This window comes from Haliotis rufescens, unplaced genomic scaffold, assembly GCF_023055435.1.
Source record: "Haliotis rufescens isolate VD_foot unplaced genomic scaffold, xgHalRufe1.0.p SCAF_8, whole genome shotgun sequence".
Classification (NCBI taxonomy): Eukaryota; Metazoa; Mollusca; class Gastropoda; order Lepetellida; family Haliotidae; genus Haliotis; species Haliotis rufescens.
Window position 1 is genome coordinate 21,705,635 of NW_025964372.1, and position 16,561 is coordinate 21,722,195.

The 16,561-nt window shown below is 45.1% G+C and overlaps 2 protein-coding genes across 9 annotated transcripts in view; one reads left to right on the forward strand and one right to left on the reverse strand.

Annotated features, from left to right (window-relative positions):
* Nucleotides 1-3,129: 3,129 nt before the first annotated feature.
* On the reverse strand, nt 3,130-6,989 carry LOC124115723 (extensin-like). The gene is made up of 2 exons (XM_048389743.1): nt 6,977-6,989; nt 3,130-6,167 (listed from the first exon to the last, which is right to left on the reverse strand). Exons 1-2 carry the CDS (start codon nt 6,987-6,989, stop codon nt 3,130-3,132), a joined length of 3,051 nt encoding a protein of 1,016 aa, XP_048245700.1.
* Nucleotides 6,990-9,700: 2,711 nt separating this feature from the next.
* Nucleotides 9,701-16,561, forward strand: part of LOC124115745 (ral guanine nucleotide dissociation stimulator-like) — a 49,238-nt gene continuing 42,377 nt past the window's right edge. For 6 of the 8 annotated variants that reach the window (XM_046476850.2, XM_046476854.2, XM_046476853.2 and 3 more), the window contains exon 1: nt 11,809-11,977. In XM_046476850.2, the coding sequence (XP_046332806.2) occupies nt 11,951-11,977 (27 nt within the window). In that variant the 5' untranslated portion in view covers nt 11,809-11,950. Of the gene's footprint in view, nt 9,829-11,808; nt 11,978-16,561 lie in introns of those variants that run through there. The other 2 variants (XM_046476852.2, XM_046476857.2) reach the window with 2 other exon arrangements.

Here is a 16,561-nt window from a genome sequence, read left to right on the forward strand (position 1 = left end):
ACCTCAAATATTCTGCGCATTTCAAACTGCTAGCTGTATACATGTATGTGTAATGGGGACGAAAATAACCAGACATTTTACCAAAATTTGTGTAGGACTTATTGTCCAATTATGTAACGGTACGTGTTAAAAAGGCGTTTATTTATTTATTTTAATTGACCTTATTTTGTTGGTCAGTGTCATATGGACTTCTTAGACATTGAAGCGCCATAAAATATCGTCTACACTTTCGCCATTGTAGCACAGCAGTCAGCTGTTTGCTGGCGGTCTGTACATTATCGAGTCGAGACAAGCCCGTAACTGGGAGCATGAACAACGACGATCCACGTCATCGGGTTACGACAACATACAATTAATCAACTATGCTTGCCGTAGGAGGCGACTGACGGTTGGTTGGTTGGTTTGTTGTTTAACGCCGCACTCAGCAATATTCCTGCAATATGACGGCGGTCTGTAAATAATCGATTCTGGACCAGACAATCCAGTGATTTACATCAGGCGACTAACGGGATCGGATGGTCAGGCTCGCTGACTTGGTTGATGCGTGTCATCGTGTCCCAATTGCGTAGATCAATGCTCATGATGCTTATAACTGGATTGTCAGATCCAGACACGATTATTCACAGACCGACGTCATATAGCTGGAATACTGCTGAGTGTAGCATTAAACAACAAAGAAAAAACCAAAAAACTTACTGAGTGAGTGAGAGTGGTTGAACACCGTTCCCAACAGCAGTTCAGTTATATCACGGCTTGCCAGCTTCTGGAAAGTGATGCAGGTCTTACACGCTACCACTTTGGCGAAACGGGTGTGGCACTGATCATGATCATATAGATTTCCACAGCCACAGAGACTGAGACATATAGAATACTAAACGAGCTCCCGTGTAATACCAATTTTATGAAACGAGTGAATAGTTGTGGTATCTGACGAGCGAAAGAGAGTCAGATACCACAACTATTCACGAGTTTCATAAAATTGGTTTTACCCGGTAGCGAGTTTAGTATTTTATTTATTACTTGCCATTTAAAACGTTTTTAGAATTATACTGTCGAGTGTGAATAGGCTGACACCTACACGATCCACGGCATAATAAAATTGAGTTTAACAGAATAATACTTCAAACACGTCAAAAGTTGAAACGTATAAATTTAATACCATACAACGGTCTACCTTTAAAATTCAGGCGTCCGTTCCACAAAATTATCGTAGCGTTAAGGTTATCGCAACTCACATACTTAAACTTAGACCAACGACTGTCGTTGCGCTACAGCACGATCGCCTTGTGGAACGGGGCCTTGCACCTCAAAGTTTGCAATCATGTCACAATACCCGATGACGTAATTTGTGGAATTTTGTTGCAAGATCCTTCGGCGAAACAATGCCATGTGACGTCAGCCTAGCAACAAGGTTGCTGGGGTCATCGAGTGTGCTTACGCTCCTCTCAGTGATCTATCATCTCCACACGCAATGTCGTTCAATAAGCCAAAGGATGTTGAGAGCTTTCAATATTTTTAGTGAAACGTGTTCCGAGAGTACATAAGCACGCGTTTTGGTATTACACAATGTGTAATACAGCTGTATGTTTATTAAGCCGGTGATCTCTTCACGGGCAAGTAATAAAAGATATTATTCCAGACTGTTACAAGCCGCCACACACACTCGCTCGCGCGCATGCACGTCGCTCTGAGAGTGCAATAATATTGAACGTGACGTTAAACCCCATTTCAACTCCCCTCACCTCATTCATTTGGAAGCAGCGGGTTCGTTTTTCGTTATTTGTTTTTTGAATAACGAAAAACAGGCCAGCAAGCTAGAAAGATGTGGTGAAATGCACTGATACCCATGTAATAAGTAATAGCAGGTTCGACTTACAGGGGCACCATCATCCAAAAGCTGTTTACTTATTCAGAAAAACCGGGAAAACAAACCAGCACCGGGTTCGATACTCAGTTTATGTCCAACAATTCTATCAAATATACTGCGTGTACCGCGCGGCATTACATTTATAAATTTTTAAAGCGCGACGGTTTTGAAATAAACTTACTTAAAGCTTGGAAGACTTTGTGACCAATAGAAGATCAGCTTGGAAATAAGGGAATACTTCGCAGAGGTTCACCATTTTCATTCCGAGCGTTCGACCAGACGAAGTGGGGATGCGGGTGGGTAAATAGAGTGAGGTGTAGGTGGACGGTTGGCGAGGTGGTTGAACGGAGTTGTGGTGCGGGTGGGTGAACGGAGAGGGATGTGGGTGGACGGTGGGCGAGGTGGTTGAACGGAGTTGTGGTGCGGGTGGGTGAACGGAGAGGGATGTGGGTGGACGTTGAGTGGGGTAAGGGTAGACGGAGTTGTGGTGCGGGTGGATGAACGGAGAGGGATGTGGGTGGACGTGGAGTGGGATGAGGGTAGACAGAGTTGTGGTGCGGGTGGATGAACGGTGAGGGATGTGGGTGGATGTGGAGTGGGATGAGGGTAGACAGAGTGGTGGTGCGGGTGGATGAACGGAGTGGGATGTAGATGGACGTTGAGTAGGGTAAGGGTAGACGGAGTTGTGGTGCGGGTGGATGAACGGAGAGGGATATAGATGGACGTTGAGTGGGGTAAGGGTAGACGGAGTTGTGGTGCGGGTGGATGAACGGAGAGGGATGTAGGTGGACGTTGAGTGGGATGAGGGTAGACAGAGTTGATGGTGCGGGTGGATGAACGGAGAGGGATGTAGGTGGTCGTTGAGTGGGATGAGGGTAGACAGAGTGGTGGTGCGGGTGGATGAACGGAGAGGGATGTGGGTGGACGTGGAGTGGCGTAAGGGTAGACGGAGTTGAGATGGGGTGGATGAAAGGAGAGGGATGTGGGTGGATGTGGAGTGGGATGAGGGTAGACAGAGTGGTGGTGCGGGTGGATGAAAGGAGAGGGATGTGGGTGGATGTGGAGTGGGATGAGGGTAGACAGAGTGGGGGTGCGGGTGGGTGAACGGAGAGGGATGTGGGTGGATGTGGAGTGGGGTAAGGGTAGACAGAGTTGTGGTGCGGGTGGGTGAAAGGAGAAGGATGTGGGTGGATGTGGAGTGGGATGAGGGTAGACAGAGTGGTGATGCGGGTGGATGAACGGAGAGGGATGTGGGTGGACGTTCAGTGGGATGAGGGTAGACGGAGTTGTGGTGCGGGTGGGTGAACGGAGAGGGATGTGGGTGGACGTTGAGTGGGATGAGGGTAGACAGAGTGGTGATGCGGGTGGATGAACGGAGAGGGATGTGGGTGGACGTGGAGTGGGGTAAGGGTAGACGGAGTTGTGGTGCGGGTGGATGAAATGTTGGTGGACGTTGAGTGGTGGTGCGGGTGGGCGGGCTGGGTGAATGAGAAGGTGAACAGAGTGGTGGTGTGGGTGGACGTGGAGTGGGATGAGGGTAGACGGAGTTGTGGTGCGGGTGGATGAAAGGAGAGGGATGTTGGTGGATGTGGAGTGGGGTAAGGGTAGACGGAGTTGTGGTGCGGGTGGATGAACGGAGAGGGATGTGGGTGGACGTGGAGTGGGGTAAGGGTAGACGGAGTTGTGGTGCGGGTGGATGAACGGAGAGGGATGTGGGTGGACGTGGAGTGGGGTAAGGGTAGACGGAGTTGTGGTGCGGGTGGATGAAAGGAGAGGGATGTGGGTGGATGTGGAGTGGGGTAAGGGTAGACGGAGTTGTGGTGCGGGTGGTTGAACGGAGAGGGATGTAGGTGGACGTGGAGTGGGATGAGGGTAGACAGAGTTGTGGTGCGGGTGGATGAACGGAGAGGGATGTGGGTGGACGTGGAGTGGGATGAGGGTAGACAGAGTTGTGGTGCGGGTGGATGAACGGAGAGGGATGTGGGTGGACGTGGAGTGGGATGAGGGTAGACAGAGTTGTGGTGCGGGTGGATGAACGGAGAGGGATGTAGATGGACGTTGAGTGGGGTAAGGGTAGACGGAGTTGTGGTGCGGGTGGATGAAATGTTGGTGGACGTTGAGTGGTGGTGCGGGTGGGCGGGCTGGGTGAATGAGAAGGTGAACAGAGTGGTGGTGTGGGTGGACGTGGAGTGGGGTAAGGGTAGACGGAGTTGTGGTGCGGGTGGATGAACGGAGAGGGATGTGGGTGGACGTGGAGTGGGGTAAGGGTAGACGGAGTTGTGGTGCGGGTGGATGAAAGGAGAGGGATGTGGGTGGATGTGGAGTGGGGTAAGGGTAGACGGAGTTGTGGTGCGGGTGGATGAACGGAGAGGGATGTAGGTGGACGTGGAGTGGGATGAGGGTAGACAGAGTTGTGGTGCGGGTGGATGAACGGAGAGGGATGTGGGTGGACGTGGAGTGGGATGAGGGTAGACAGAGTTGTGGTGCGGGTGGATGAACGGAGAGGGATGTGGGTGGACGTGGAGTGGGATGAGGGTAGACAGAGTTGTGGTGCGGGTGGATGAACGGAGAGGGATGTAGATGGACGTTGAGTGGGGTAAGGGTAGACGGAGTTGTGGTGCGGGTGGATGAAATGTTGGTGGACGTTGAGTGGTGGTGCGGGTGGGCGGGCTGGGTGAATGAGAAGGTGAACAGAGTGGTGGTGTGGGTGGACGTGGAGTGGGATGAGGGTAGACGGAGTTGTGGTGCGGGTGGATGAACGGAGAGGGATGTAGGTGGACGTTGAGTGGGATGAGGGTAGACAGAGTTGTGGTGCGGGTGGATGAACGGAGAGGGATGTGGGTGGACGTGGAGTGGGGTAAGGGTAGACGGAGTTGTGGTGCGGGTGGATGAAAGGAGAGGGATGTGGGTGGACGTGGAGTGGGGTAAGGGTAGACGGAGTTGTGGTGCGGGTGGATGAAAGGAGAGGGATGTGGGTGGACGTGGAGTGGGGTAAGGGTAGACGGAGTTGTGGTGCGGGTGGATGAAAGGAGAGGGATGTGGGTGGATGTGGAGTGGGGTAAGGGTAGACGGAGTGGTGGTGCAGGTGGATGAACGGAGTTGTGGTGCGGGTGGGTGAACGGAGAGGGATGTGGGTGGCCGTTGAGTGGGATGAGGGTAGACAGAGTGGTGGTGCGGGTGGATGAACGGAGAGGGATGTGGGTGGCCGTTGAGTGGGATGAGGGTAGACAGAGTGGTGGTGCGGGTGGATGAACGGAGAGGGATGTAGGTGGATGTGGAGTGGGGTAAGGATAGACGGAGTTGCGGTGCGGGTGGATGAAATGTTGGTGGACGTTGAGTGGTGGTGCGGGTGGGCGGGCTGGGTGAATGAGAAGGTGAACAGAGTGGTGGTGTGGGTTAACGGAGTGGGGTGTGGGTGGACGCGGAGAGTAGACGGAATTAGTGGTGGTGCTGAGTGGGTGGGAGGACTGGGTCGTGGGTGGATGAGGAGTAGGGTGAGGGTAGAAGGAGAAGACGAATGCAGTGAGGGTGTGGGTGGACGGAGGTGAGAACTGGTGGACGGAGTGAGTGCAGTCGAACGGAGTGGGTGCAGGTGGATAGGCCGGGGTGCAGGTGAAAGGAATAGGGATACAGGTGGACGAAGATGGGATACAGGTGGAGTGGTGGTGCAGGTAGATGGAGTGGGGTGGACGGAATGAGATGGGGGTGGGCGAATGGAGTGGTGTTGCGGGTGGGCAGAGTGCGTGAGAGTGGCGTTGCGGGTGGGCGGAGTTGGTGAACAGAGTGATGTTGCGGGTGGGCGGAGTGGGTGAACAGAGTGGTGGTGCGGGTGGGCGGAGTTTGGTGAACAGAGTGATGTTGCGGGTGGGCGGAGTGGGTGAACAGAGTGGTGGTGCGGGTGGGCGGAGTGGGTGAACAGAGTGGTGGTGCGGGTGGGCGGAGTGGATGAACAGCGTGGTGGTGCGGGTGGGCGGGGTGGATGAACAGCGTGGTGGTGCGGGTGGACACGGAGTTGGGTGTAGGTCGACGGAGGTGAGTACTGGTGGACGGAGTGAGTGCAGGTGGACGGAATGGGGGTGCTGAAGGATAGAGCGGGGTGCAGGTGAGGTGGGGGTAGACGGAGAGGAGATGCAGGTGGAAGGAATAGGGGTGCTGAAGGATAGAGCGGGGTGCAGGTGAGGTGGGGGTAGACGGAGAGGAGATGCAGGTGGAAGGAAAAGGGGTGCTGAAGGATAGGGGTGTGTGTGCAGGTGAGGTGGGGGTAGACGGAGTGGAGATGCAGGTGGACGGAATGGGGGTGCTGAAGGATAGAGCGGGGTGCAGGTGAGGTGGGGGTAGACGGAGAGGAGATGCAGGTGGACGGAATAGGGGTGCTGAAGGATAGAGCGGGGTGCAGGTGAGGTTAGGGGTAGACGGAGTGGAGATGCGGATGGGCGGAGAGGAGATGCGGGTGAACGTAGTGGGGATGTGGCTCACTGCATTAATGGGATAAAACAAGGACAGGTCGGCTCGGAGTCAATATACAGTGTCTGAGTGGGGTATTCAGGGAGTATGCGGCAACTTGTTTATTTGTTGTTAAACGCTGCACTCTACAATATTCAAGCTATATGACGCATCAAACAAGTCAGCAGGCCAGACAATCCGTGAAGATTCCGGGGTAGAATAGGTCTTCAGCAACCCATACTTGCCGTAAAAGGCGACTATGCTTGTCGTAAAAGGCGACTTACGGGATCGGGTGGTCAGGCTCGCTGACTTGGCTGATACATGTCATCGATCTCAATAGCGTGGATCGATGCTCATGCTGTGAATCACTGGATTGTCCGGTCCAGACTCGATTATTTACAGACCGCCGTCATACAGCTGGAATATGGCTGAGTGCGGCGTTAAACAACAAACATACAAACAAACAGCAGGCCTGGCCACCCGATCCCGTAAGACTCCTTTTACGACAAGCATGGGTTGCTGAAGACCTATTCTAACCCGGGTCTTCACGGGACCACGGCGGTATGTAAATAATCGAGTCTGGGCCAGGCGCTCTGTGACTGACCTCATGAGCATAGCTCTACGCTATTAAGATATGATGATATACAGTCAACCAAGTCATCAAACCTGACCACTCCATCTTTTTGGTCGTTTCTTACGACAAGTAAAGGTTCAAGGGGCCTATATATTATTACCCGGAATCCTCACAGATGGGCGACAAAAGAGTGAGTGAGGATGCTATTACACCGCTTTTAGCCATATTCCAGTAACATCACGTCGAGGGACACCAGAAATAGGCTTCACACATTGTACCCATGTGGGGAAACGAACCCGGGTTTTCGGCGTGACGAGCGAACGCTTCAACCATGCACTAGGTTACCCAACCGGCCCCAAAAGAGAAAGAGAAAGCAATGAATTTAACATTATACACATTTTTGATGTTTCCTGTAGTTTATGCTCGGGGCCAAATGTGATGCGCAAGCAGTCAAAACTTCCTGGTATTTCAGCCTTAACTTCCTGCCTTAACAATAGCAAATTGCGTGGCGTGTGTGAAGGAAGGGATGAGTTCACTCAAATGATGATCAATGTGCATAATTGCACAGGTCGGCCTAATTCACTAAATATAGATACAAGATTTTACGCTGCAATAAGTAGAATTTCCGACGAACTTACAACTTAAAACTCGGGGAATTTTGTAAATGGAAAACTAGAGATCTACTTAGGCTGAAACTATAGAAATGTTGTTACCAGCTAAATTGTCTCTGTAGACACGACCCTATTTACGGCGACAGTACATTGTGTTAATCTAGCAGCTAGCTTACGTCAAAGCCATTAATGTTTCAGCTATATGACCGCGGCAGGCGATGTGTGTCGCCGGTCGGGTGCATACACACCAGTGGCGTACAATGTGGGAGCATGGGACGTCACTGTCGGGACCCGATCACACATCATCTCAGCCAGGTCAGTATGGACAGTTAGTTAATGGGATCTTGTGGTCGTCTGGTATTCTTACTGACCACATCCTCTATGTTTCCTTACTATAGTGAGTATGTATAGGGTTTAATGCCGTTTTAACAGTACTTAAGCAGCTCTCACACTTTCCGAGCTGGTTGCCGAGCTCTCTCGAGCCTAACTCGGTTAAGACTCGGGAAGAGACAACATATATATACGAGTACGCTACGAGTGTGTTACGAGCCCCATAGGAGTCCAATAGGAGTCTAATAGGAGTCTATTAAGAGTTGCATACGAGCATAACGATCTCGATACGAGCTGTTCGAGTTTGGTACGAGTTTGGTACGACTTTGGTCCGAGGTGGCACACTCGTATAGCTCGTATTAGACTTGGTAAACTCGGCAATAAATTTTGCAGACGATCCTCATGCGAGTTCTGTACGAGCATCACGAAGTCGCCACGAGGGTACTACGAGTAGGAAGAGTGTGTTACAAGTTTGTTACGAGTTGGCTGGCGGCCCGACTGTTTTGAGCAGTTCCAAAACTCTCGTAGATCAGTACGAGGTATCCAGAGTTACCCCGGGTTTAGTACGACCTCGCTACGAGTTCCATGCGATTACCCCCGAGTCAGCTCGGGTCCATACTCGGGTCCATACTCGGGACGCAACTCGGCAAAGTGTGAGAGCCCCTTTAAAAGTAACATAACAGTATGTCAGCTTTATTTAGGAGGAAAGCCTCAAGTGATATATGTCTCAGACGTTTACCGTTTTGGTGATACCCATGAGCACGGGTATGGTACTGATAAACAAGACTCAGAATCAGAGTGAGTCCCGGATTCAAACCTTCTATCAACTCACCCGCAACTCTGCATAGCTCGTGTTTGTCACTAAAGGCGGTAACGTCCTGTTGTGAATGACGTTAATCCTGAAAGAATATTTATTTCCGTGTTATTTCAATTATCCATCACGTTGAAGAAAATGTTCATTCAGTCAATCCTCCTTTCGTTCAACCAACCATCCTATCAATTATTCAACAATTCAATCAATCATACAATCAACAGGTCATCCATTAAATTAGCAAGATACTCTATCGTCATCCAAACACCCATTCATTCCGTATATCAATTAACCAATTATTCGTCCGGTCAATCTATCTAACATGCATGTTTGTTGTTTAACGCTGCACTCAGCAATATTCCAGATATATGACTGGACCAGACAACTCAGTGTTTGACATTATGAGCATCGATTTGCGCAATTGGGTGGGATACGATGACATGCATCAGCCAAGTCACGGTATATACCTGACCACCTGATCCCGACCTATCATGAATTCCTTCCACTAACACGGGTGACCCACCAGTATTTACGACGCAGCAATTCGCCATGCAGTGTTACGTCCCTTAGCAGTGACAGGATCCGTTGTCTTGATATCGAATCCTGATTGCCTGATAATATATACCTTGGTCTGTCTGCATCATACCGTCCGAAATTTAGCTCAAATGAATGAAATACTTTAAAATGGCGTTAAAATCAAACCAACCTCAATGCATGAACATTCGTTCAGTTGCGAACACGACAGCCGAGCTATTCTTATGACACGTATATGTGACATTGTTTACAGTCTTGGTTGCATGGAGTTTGCAGATGTACACATGCTTGTGATGACACAGAAATGAACGCAGGCTCCTTGAAGTCTCGGGGCCGAACGTGAGAAATACCGAGATCACATGCTTTCCGTCCGTCACTTTTCCTTCTGCGAAGCGACGCAGACCAGCAGGGAGTCATGTGTGCTTTGTCATGTTCGTCAAACTATTTTTCGACTTCAGAACGCAATCAACACATTCTTCTGTGTCAAATGACATGCGAGGGATCGTACTTCAGACCACAATAGCACATAAAACATTTGAATCTTTTGAATCGTTAAAGGAGGCAGACCCTGATAGTCGAGAACTGTATCATATATTCAAAGGGATGCGTCAAGGTGTCTGACTGCCTCGTTGATACACATTAAATGCGGGACTTTGAGGTATGTCTTTGTTAATTTCCTGGATTTAATACGGCAGAGAAGTATTAATTTCGTAACAACAGATTTTGACGACTTACAATAAATGCATGCACCATATTCAGAGAGAGAGAGAGAGAGGGGGGTGGGGTGGAGAGGAGAGGGAGAGAGAGAGAGGGTGAGAGATAGGGGGGGGGGGGGGGGGGGGGGGGTCGACGGTAATCATAAACATTCATCCAAGATTATCAATTGGAGTAAACCTCCGTTCTATACGCTCAAAGGCAAAAGTAAATATCAACATTGTTTTTTTGCATTTTAGTTGACGAGCCAGACCCCAAAATTGTATAAAGCGGTGCCACTTGTCGTGGCAACATTTATTTTGTAAAAATATTTTTCGAAAGCAATCCGGGGGATTAGATTTCCGGATAGGGGAAACAGGAAAGTTGAAAAACTTTGAAGCTCAGCCAGAAGGGGGTCGGTTGGCAAGGCTCTCTTCCTTGGAAGAAACGCGTAATAGTGTCCCAAATGCGTAGATCGATGCTTATGGTGTCAAATCACTGGATTGCCAGATCCAGATTCGAATATTTACATACGGTCGTCATATGGCTAGCATATTGATGTGTGTGGTGTTAAGAAATATGTGTCAAACAGAGCAAAGAAATATTCCTTTCATCAGAATGAGTGTGGCTGTTATATAGGATTGGACATCTTCGGTTATCCGGTGAATAAAATGATATCCATTCTTTTTGTAAGTAATAGTATAATAGAAGAGAGATATGATCCACTAGATAACCGAGATCTAGGGTGACATTCCTGTTTCTTATTTTAAGTGTTTTGAATCCGTCGACCTCCAGAAAAATGGCGCTGAGCAAAAAAATGACTAAAAATATATTGGTTTACTACCCCACCGATCCTCTTTGTCTATAAACATACGAAAGGGTAAAATTATATAGGGAAGGAAGACAACACATACATAAAATATTCTGTTGAACAGAATACAAATACGGCATATATCCACATTTGGCATTCATTTGATAGTCTCTATACAAAAATACAATTTCGAGATTATAATGAGGACAGATTCCAGTGGCATGTCAATGTCAAACAATTTCAGAGACAAATTTCAGTGGCAACAAATTTTATTCCAGCCGATTCACTGCTACATGTGTAAGAAAAAACAAAAGTAGTTGATGTTTTTTTGGTTGTTTTTGTTTATGACCAACCTTAAAGACAATTTCTTGGGGGAAAAAAACACCTAAACCTAACCTAATAAATTACGTCGCCTAGTGATTAAGTTGCCTGACAGCGCCGAACATCCGGGTCCGTAATTGTAAATATGTGAAGCCAGTTCTTAGAGCTTCCGGACCTGAATATATATATATATGGAATATAAAGCTGAACGCGGCGTAAAACAACGTTGATTTGCATACCCACTTTATCTAATGACGTGGCGCTTTAATACAGTTGTCTGAAAACAAAATGTACTGCCAACAATGTGTCTTCTCAAGATAAAAAAATAATAACAGAAACGTGGATGTGAGATCATCTTTTATCAAGTTTATCAAGAACTTTACGGTTCTGATGTCAAGTGATAGGTATTATCAGTTATATACACTATTAGAAAACTGGTAAAAATTGCCACACGTCAAAACGACCAAAAATTAAACGGGCCACAAACCGTCTAATATTACAATGTTTTGTTTCTATGCATGTTTGATTGACTGCGTAAAGGGTATTCCTACAAGGTTATTTCAAGATGATATTGTCATGCTGTGACTTTCCTTAAAATCGAAGTAATAATAGCAATAAGAGGAAGACCTCCCACTCGAGGCGCATCAGCTGACGTGAGTGCGAGATCAAGCTCCTCACATCCGATAGCCCGGAGCTTTCTATACTAACCGAGAGTGTAAACGAAGGTGTCACGCGCTGGGAAGGAGCTTGGTGCGAAATATTGTAAGGGAAGTAACTCGGGGGTGGCCATCAGATTTCACGGAAATCCCCGAAAGTAAGTGTCGGAAACCCAGACAAAATGGCTGACCGGAAGTAGGCTGGGTGATCGCTATCACACAAAATATTGAACCAAAACTTGATCAGTTTGATCAAAAGATGGCTAAAATGAATTTAAGACTTTTGACTTAGTTAAGGAATGGAAGCAGGCAGACAGGAAAATCAGGTGAGTGATCATTCAAAGAATTTGTATCATTTGGATTTATCGCAGGTACATGCTTGTAAGTTCGTGACACTGCGTTTGACAGGTGATATTTTTATGTACTGGTATCGGTTGAATTTGGTTGACGCTGTCATATTATTCAGCATTTCAGTCACGAGGACATTGTTTGTTGTTTACAAACGCTCGCTTACCGTTTTGAAACAGGTATTTATATGGAGAATGTATATTTTGTTTCGGTTTGGTTTCGTTCATGAGAAGATTTTGTGATGCTCTGAGTTCACGAATTTCGGTACCTGGAATAATCATGAAGATAAATGGTGAATTCTGACTACGATTAAAGAAACTCAGAAATACTTAATCCAGCCCCTTTAAAATTTAATTATCTTTATATTTCTGAATAGTTGACCTTTTTTCAGTTTATAACCAGCTGGTTACCGAGTGATTATTTTATATTTACTAATCAGTGGCATTTTTTCGCTCGCTGCTGTACTGGATTATATCCCAGTTTATCAAGTTTATGTGATAAATGATGCACATATACTTATCCATTTTCGTGAAGCAAAGTACCATTTATCCCCTAATAAGTGATCCAGTGTTTATTCTTTGAACAACCATCCAGACATAGCGGGTAATGGAGGTAAGGTGGTAATTGAAGACCAGGCACTTAATATTTCAACTACAGTGCTGCATACTGTCACAAAATAAATTGACATACAATACAGTTTTATGTTTTTGACAAAGAATTTATTTCAAGATAGACAGCGAACATGAACATAGTAATAAAATTGCAACAAATACACTTTGTGTTAGTGTTAAGCAAAGAACTACAAGTACAAAACTGATATTATACATGCAAAGAACAATTAAATCTAACATACATGGAGGTTATTGTGTTGCATGCTATTTCATACCCTGTAGTTATTGGAGGCGGGTGCCTATTACAGGAAATAGAGTTGTGCAGGTTTTTGGTATAATGTGGAATGGCAACGTGATAATTACGTTATCTTTTGTCAGGGGTTATGGGCTTGCGGTATAACAATCAATTCATCATGTTCATTAGAATAATAACATAAAAACTTTCTTTGAGCACAAAAAATATTGAGCATTCTCATGTCACGTCAATTTGACAGTATGCATGTGCAACTATTAAGACCTGTCATGTCATAGGTTTGTGGTTTAGGTCAAAATGAAAAACATAGTGTTTAAAAATATTTTGTCTTTTATTTGGTTTCAAATTGCAGTGTTCAAAATTAAGGTGGTTATGAGGTCATTGTAATAAACTAAATTCTTAGAGTAAAATATTTTGGGGTCCCACGATTCAAATACCAGAATGCCCCTTATCTTCAAGTATGACTGTCTCTGTAGTCCAGTGGATAGATCATCTGCCTGGAGATTGGAAGGTCTGTGCTTCAATCCTAGACAGGGGCGGTGGGGTAGCCTAGTGGTTAAAGCGTTCGCTCATCACGCCGAAGACCCGGGTTCGATTCCCGACATGGGTACAATTAGTGAAGGCCATTTCTGGTGTCCCCCGCTATGATATTGCTGGAATATTGCTAAAAGCGGCGTAAAACCATACTCACTCACTCACTCAATCCTGGACATGTCAAAGGACACTAAAAGATTGTACTTTTTGTGGTTATCCAAGGACTCATTGGCTTAGTAGAGTCAGTATGCATTTGCTATGTTAGTGCAATAATCATGAATGTGATGCTTAACCTCACCCTACCACCTTTTCAAGAGTTTTATGAGACAGGCCTTGAGTGCAAGTTGCAACAAACCAGGTATTAGAGTCGAATCATTCTGAACAAACAATGGGCTGTAACTGTATATTTTTCAAAATGCCGAAATGGCCCATAAATTTGGTCATTATTAGATATGTTAGAACATGTATACAAGTCTGGTTTTAGAATGAATTTAGATTGAATCCAATCATTATTTTGTGTTTTTAAGTGGGCAACATGATGAATCTGTAAACAGTAACCCGAAACATAAATGATATTTGTCTAATGATTGTAAAAGTACCATGTTCCTTAATTGATTTAGAAGGTATCTTTCCCAAATGAAAATGGTCTTGTTGGGGACTTCAGTCAAATTTCTAGTGAATCACTCACAAGTAGGAATATAATATACGAATGGCAATAAAGTCATCAGCCTGTGCAGACAATTTTGGGTCTTCTAGTCTGTACATGGCCATTAGTGTCCTTTTCATTACTTTTCTCTGTTGCTATAAACTTCAATTACTAGTTTACTCGATGCCTCTGACAGAAAGTTACTTTACTAAGGCTAGAATAAGACTTGAAATCCCCAAATGCAGTCACTGTAAGAGTAGTTATACTGATTGAGGATTTGTATTTTATGAATTGTGTTAAGATTAATCAATGACATTTCCTGCTTTTTAGATGTGTTGAATATCAACACTATCAATAAAAAGTATTCATTAATCAAATGTACAGAGAGACAGAGGGAGGGAGGGGGTGAAGAAATTGAAATCTACAAAATGTTGTTTAGAGTGTTTGAAGAATTAGAGATGCTGTTTGATGAAAACAGATGGTATTATAAGCATGCATAACATACACAGGAAGTACTTTCCATAATTCTCTGCTGATGTGTTCAAGTGTTGGCAATTAAATGGTTGAGAAGATATTATGACAAGAGGAAGGGCCTACTACATGCAATAGGCGGTCACAAATAGGGATGAACCTGTGAAGATCCGGGTTAGAATAGGTCTTCAGCAGCCCATGGTTGTCCGAAGAGGCGACTATGCTTGTTAGAAGATCGGGATTGGGTGTCAGGTTCGCTGACATGGTTGATGCATGTCATCTTATCCCAATTGCGTAGATCGATGATCATGATGTCAATCACTGGATTGTCTGGTCCAGACTCGATTATTTACAGACTGATGTCATATAGTTGGATTATTGCTGAGTGCGGTGTTAAAGGGGCACTGATCTAACGCAATGCCCCGGGACTGGTTGTTGCCTTTGTTATTGTTTTTTCCCAGTGAGTACCCGGATGTAAAGCAGAAATCTAGACTAGTTCGCGACCTCTGCTGCGCCATTCGTAAGCGCATTAGTCACTTGTATGGGTAGTAATAAGGGCGTATGGTCACATTGATCAACAAAATGAAATACAGTTTTCGAGATAATAAGGAAATGTAGGTATCTTTGTGGGTAGCATCGGTAATGGTGACGAAGTTTTGATAAGACACTTGCTTGGTAATTTTGCGATTTTCGTTTACACTATTTTGACTTGCAACACAATGTAAATATTTCACCTGAGCATTGCTTTTATATAGTGTGTATATTTTTTTACTGTCAAAATGTGTAACATTTTCAAATTTATTAAACGCCTAAATATTCAGTTATTTTACAAAGTGACTGAAAAACATTTCCATCTGTATTATTATGATAACGAATTCCAAACATTTTGATGTTTAATGTCATCACCAAGAGACTGAAAATGTTACGTTGAAAAGTACATTTCTATGTTGTTTGGCTTCTAATCCTAAATAATAATCAGTTGTGATGTTTGTAGGCCCTTTTAATCGTCTTAATCAATCTGGACAGATTTTTTAGTCAAAATGACTGAAATATTTACACATTTTATAAATTGCCTGAGAGAATCACGTTTTACAAATTGACGGTATATATACACGCTTACAAAGGAAAAGGCCTGTGAAAACAACGTCTATCGCGCATTGAAGAATTTCCCAACCAAGACGTAGAGAAACAAGGACGAATAGGTTCAATGTTACAGCAAATGAAGGAAAACAAAATGCAAATACCATAATTACAACCTACCAAATTTATGTGTATAAATTTTAGGCAGCTTCCTTGTTCGAGGAATGTATCCATGAATATCCACACAAAGGAACAATATCCCACTCATCTGCGGCAGTACAAAAAAACTTATTCGATGTCACGTGTCTCTGTAACAATCACATATTTTAAAAAATATATATTGTTTGGGGATATTTTAACCCGTGTCCGTTTCTCAACTGATCACTTGGATTGTTTCAGGTGTTTCACATAGGTGTCAAGTCTCAAGGGTCAGCTGAGAAAGCCCACGTGGCAACTATTTTCATAACGTCCACAGTACCTAAAAAATCCATTGAGTGATAGATAACAATGATCAATCAATCAACGTATTATCAGTTAACCCTTTGAACAAAGTATGTTGTTTTTACATCGGCACTTCACGCCATGATATGAGTGTATTCCCTTTGTTTTAGTAAACCTAGACATGTAAACACTCACTTTTGACATATCCACTGTGCAAAATAACAGTGATTAATCAATCAATGTATATTCTGTTAATCCTTTGATGACTAGGAACGATCCGTTGATTTACAAAAAAAAGTAAATCAACTGATCATTCACCTCTTGCTGGTCTGCCACATGCATATTACATAACACACATTTCACCTCACTTCAAACCTGGATTTAGATTGAATAATTACCCCAGACACAATAAATGCCAAATGGGAACCTTTGTCAGGTAATATAAGTGGTGCTACCACTAATTGTACCTGTAATAAATTCATTAACTGAGCATCAAGTGAATGACGACAAATACACAAGTGCAGGG